The 4166-nt window shown below is 57.6% G+C and overlaps 1 protein-coding gene across 1 annotated transcript; it reads left to right on the forward strand.

Annotated features, from left to right (window-relative positions):
- Window positions 1–907: 907 nt before the first annotated feature.
- LOC123162866 (anthocyanidin 5,3-O-glucosyltransferase-like) lies at window positions 908–2561 on the forward strand. Its single transcript, XM_044580622.1, has one exon. The coding sequence runs from the start codon at window positions 971–973 to the stop codon at window positions 2372–2374; it is 1404 nt and encodes a 467-aa protein (XP_044436557.1). The 5' UTR covers window positions 908–970; the 3' UTR covers window positions 2375–2561.
- The last annotated feature ends 1605 nt before the right edge of the window (window positions 2562–4166 follow it).

The following is a 4166-nucleotide window of genomic DNA, read 5'->3' on the forward strand; positions in this document are numbered from 1 at the left end:
GTTCCAGCAAAAAAACTCGCACAGGGTGGAACCAAAACACATGAAACACCGGTTCCAGCAAAAACATGATACGGTGGAAGCAAAACCAGACACCGGTTGCAGCAAAGTCAAGACGCCGGTAGCAAAAAAAATGGGTTGTTTCTAGCAAAATCCGAAGACATTAGTAGCAAAAAATAGGGTTAGTTGTAGCAAAAAAAAAAAAACTGGTTGCAGCACCAGCGTCGGGCCGTGGTCACCACCGTCAGGCCGTGGTCACCACCGTCAGCACTGGTTGAAGCTTTTTTCGTCAAAGGTTGTAGCATTTTCTGTAGACGGTTGTAGCTTTCTTCGATAGCACTGAAGGTTTGCAGCTTTCTGTATATATAGTTGAAGCTTTTTAATATAGACTTTGAAGCTTTTTTTAGCGGTTGCAACACACGGGGGTCTGCGGCAGGTTCTGCAATGCCTCGCCCATGGCCATCACCGCTGTAGCGCCGTTCCGATAGGTACCTGACGACGCAGTGGCCGAGATCCCTGCGCGATGCCCATCCTCTCGCTCGTGCGCGCCGCCATGGCCTGCGCCTCCTCGTATCCTCCCCGCGATTCCTCTTCGGCCATCAGTCGACGGCGCGGCCATGGCGATGAGCGCAGCCATGGAAACGGCACGGCAGCGTTGTCCCCGAAGGGCGCACGAACGGCACAGGAGGCAAGAGCTGATGGCCGGCCTGGATCCATGGAGTTTCTTGCCTGAGCGATTGGGAGGAAGAAGGAGTGGATGGGGTGTTGGGGAGAGGATAAGATACACGTGTTGCTTTCCTGGTGGCTAGCGCCAGCGAGGCGAAAGCGAACCGGCGGAACGGTTCGGCCGGTGCGCCGTTCCTAAACACTTCCCATAAAAAAACGATATAAGTCACATGGCCCACTCGTTTCTCCCCTCGAGTGTGCACATCACTGACCAGGCCACCAAGCAAAGCTGAATAAGACCACTCCAATGTCAACGCCGAGAAGGGTGGTCGTCGTTGCCGGCCAGAGCCTAAGCCACCTCATCTCCATGCTGGAGTTCGCCGCGATGTGCCTCCGTCGCGGCCTCGCGGTGACCGTCGCCGTCCCGGACCCATCCCTCACCGCCCCGGCCTTCCGCTCCACCATCGGCCGGTACGCCTCCCGGCTCCCCGCCCTCTCCGTCCACTCCCTCCCTCCCCCTCCCGCCCTCGACGCCGCCTCCGCTGCCGCCCACCCGTTCATACGCATGCAGGCCGCCTCCCGCTCCCAGGCACCTGTCCTGCGGGACTTCCTCCGTAGTCTCCCCGACGTCCACGCGCTCGTCGCCGACATGCTCGCCGTCTGTGACCTCGACGTAGCCGCGGAGCTGGGCATCCTGGGGTACCTGTTCTTCTCCACAGGCGCCGCCAGCCTCTCCGTCTTCCTCCAATTGCCTATGTTTTGCTCCGGGCGCGCCGGAAACTTGAAAGATCTCGGCGACACGCCCGTGTCGTTCCCCGGCATGTCCCCGATGCCGGCGTCTCACTTGGTCGACGCAGTGCTCGACAGCGGGAAAAACCTGTACACGACTGTGCTGGACGTATTCGGCCGGATGGCGGCTGCGCGCGGCATTCTGGTGAATACCTTCGACGCGCTGGAGGGCTCAGCGGTGGCGGCGCTTAGAGACGGGCGCTGCCTCCCCGGCCGCGCCACGCCGCCAGTTTACTGCGTCGGGCCGTTGATCGCGGAGGGGGAAGAGGAGGAGGAAAGGCACCCGTGCCTCCCGTGGCTGGACGCGCAGCCCGAGTGCAGCGTCGTGTTCCTCTGCTTCGGCAGCCGATGCACGGTGTCGCTCGAGCAGATCAGTGAGATGGCCAAGGGGCTCGAGAAGTGCGGGCACAGGTTCTTGTGGGTTCTGCGCGCGCCTCCTGCCTTCGCCGCAGCCGGCGGCGGACCGGACGCGGCGCTGTCTCTTCTCCCGGAGGGGTTCTTGGCCCGGACCGCGGACAGGGGCTTCGTGGTGACTGCGTCCTGGGTGCCTCAGGTGGAGGTGCCGCGTCACTCATCCACTGGTGCGTTCGTAACCCACTGTGGATGGAACTCGACGCTGGAGGCGGTGGTCGCCGGTGTGCCAATGGTGTGCTGGCCGTTGGTAGCCGAGCAGTGGATGAACAAGGTAAACATTGTCCAAGATATGAAGGTTGGCGTGGAGGTGAGAGGGTATAAACGCGGGGAGCTTGTCAGGGCCGACGATGTTGACGCGGCGGTTAGGCAGATCATGGACATGGAGCTGGAGAGACGGCAAGCACTCGAGGAACGGATCATGGCGGTAAAGAAGAGCGCTCAAGCAGTACGGAAGGAAGGTGGCTCCTCCTGTACCGCGTTCACCGAGTTTATGAAGCAAATAGAGTAACAATTGTAATCATTAGCAGCAACTATCCATGAAGCAAATGGAGTGACCATTAGTTTATGAAGCAAAGGGACATCAGCAGCAGCTGCTCAGGTGCGGGTAAGGATCTGTAAGTTGCACGTTGCAGTATTGCGCACCATTGTAATTAAACTTGAATTATATGAGTAGAGTCCAATATGTTGGTCTATAATGTTTATTTTGCTTTGATTCTATGTGCGGGAAATTAATGTTTAGTTATGTAATTCAATTCAAAACGGTACCTGAGAGCATATGCTTCAGACGACCAAAACAATCATAATAATGTCAAAAGGGATTCCAAGCCACCTTCTCCCCTCCCCTCCGTCGCCCCCCGTGCGGGCAACCGAGAGGCTCCAACCCTAGCTGTCGGGTCACCCCTCCTTCCCCTCCCCCCCCCTCCGTTGCCATTGGTGGTCGGCGCTGGGCATAGCCCGTCCGTGCGACGGCGGCGACGGAGGCACTCTTCCCACTCGCGGGTCATAGGGCAACGCGGGGCGCCTGGCTCGAGGGTGTGACCCTGATCTGGACTGCGGCAGCGCCAATCTGGTTCATGGCGGCCCAAATTAGGACTACAACATTGTGGTGGCCGACCGACGTCCCATCGACGGCTGTGGTGGCAGTGTTGGCGCTTCTCCTACCGATCTAGGGCAGAGGGCCTTGGACCCGGGGCAGCGGCCCCTAAGATGGCCTCCCTGTCCGGTGGCGCAGCGGGGCGGGTGGGCTGTCGGGGATCGGGTCGGGTGGCCGGCGATCCAACGACGGGTTGGTGTCGCGGCTTGTTGCCTCGGCGGCCAACGGCGTCGAGCTACTCCCTCCTCCAATCCTTGCTTTGTGCACTCCATCTTAATGGACATGGCCCCGCTGCTTGTCGGTCACTGGATGGGGCAGATCGGGAGGTGGGGATTCGGATTGGGATAATTCCTTGGCCGGCTGCTGCCGGCCGCGACAGCGACGACGCCTGAGGGTGCCGTTTCTCTTCCTGGAGACATGGTTCGGGTCCGCCCCACCTTTTCCCACTCCGCGGTCTCTCGGGTAAAAACCCTAGGACGGTGACGCCGCTTATGGCGTCGTGTCCTTCTTGAAGGCGTCGTCATGAGAGCTAAGTGGTGGTGGGCACAGCTTAGGTTCATGGCAGTTTCAGTTGGCGCACCCCTCTTCCTCCAGGGGGCATCTGCTTCGGGCGGAATCCTGGATCTGGGTCTCCCAGATCGAACGATGACTGAAACTATGGTGTGATACGTCTCTGACGTATCTATAAATTTTTATAGTTCTATGCTATTATATTATCTATTTTGGATGTTTTATATGCATTAATATGCTATTTTATATTATTTTTGGGACTAACTTATTAACCTAGAGCCCAGTGACAATTTCTGTTTTTCCTTGTTTTTTGAGTTTTACAAAAATAGGAATATCAAACGGGGTCCCAACGGAATAAAACTTTCGCGATGATTTTTCTTGGACCAGAAGACACCCGTAGGACTTGGAGATGAAGTCCAAGGAGTCCCGAGGCGACGACAAGCCTTAGGGGCGCGCCCTAGGGGGGCGCCCCTGGCTTGTGGGTCCCTCGGAGGTCCTCTAACCCTCATCTTTGGCCTATAAATTCCCAAATATTCCCAAACGAACAGAAGCGTCCACCAAAATACTTTTCCGCCGTCGTAACCTTCTGTACCCGTGAGATCCCATCTTGGGGCCTTTTCTGGCAATCTGCCAGAGGGGGATTCGATCACGAAGGGCTTCTACATCAACTCTATTACCCTTCCGATGAAGCGTGAGT

The sequence above is a fragment of the Triticum aestivum genome, chromosome 7B (assembly GCF_018294505.1).
Source record: "Triticum aestivum cultivar Chinese Spring chromosome 7B, IWGSC CS RefSeq v2.1, whole genome shotgun sequence".
Lineage (NCBI taxonomy): Eukaryota > Viridiplantae > Streptophyta > Magnoliopsida > Poales > Poaceae > Triticum > Triticum aestivum.

Excerpts from the sequence above, each read along its gene's own strand:
- LOC123162866 (XM_044580622.1), top strand. The coding sequence starts at position 971 with ATGTCAACGCCGAGAAGGGTGGTCGTCGTTGCCGGCCAGAGCCTAAGC.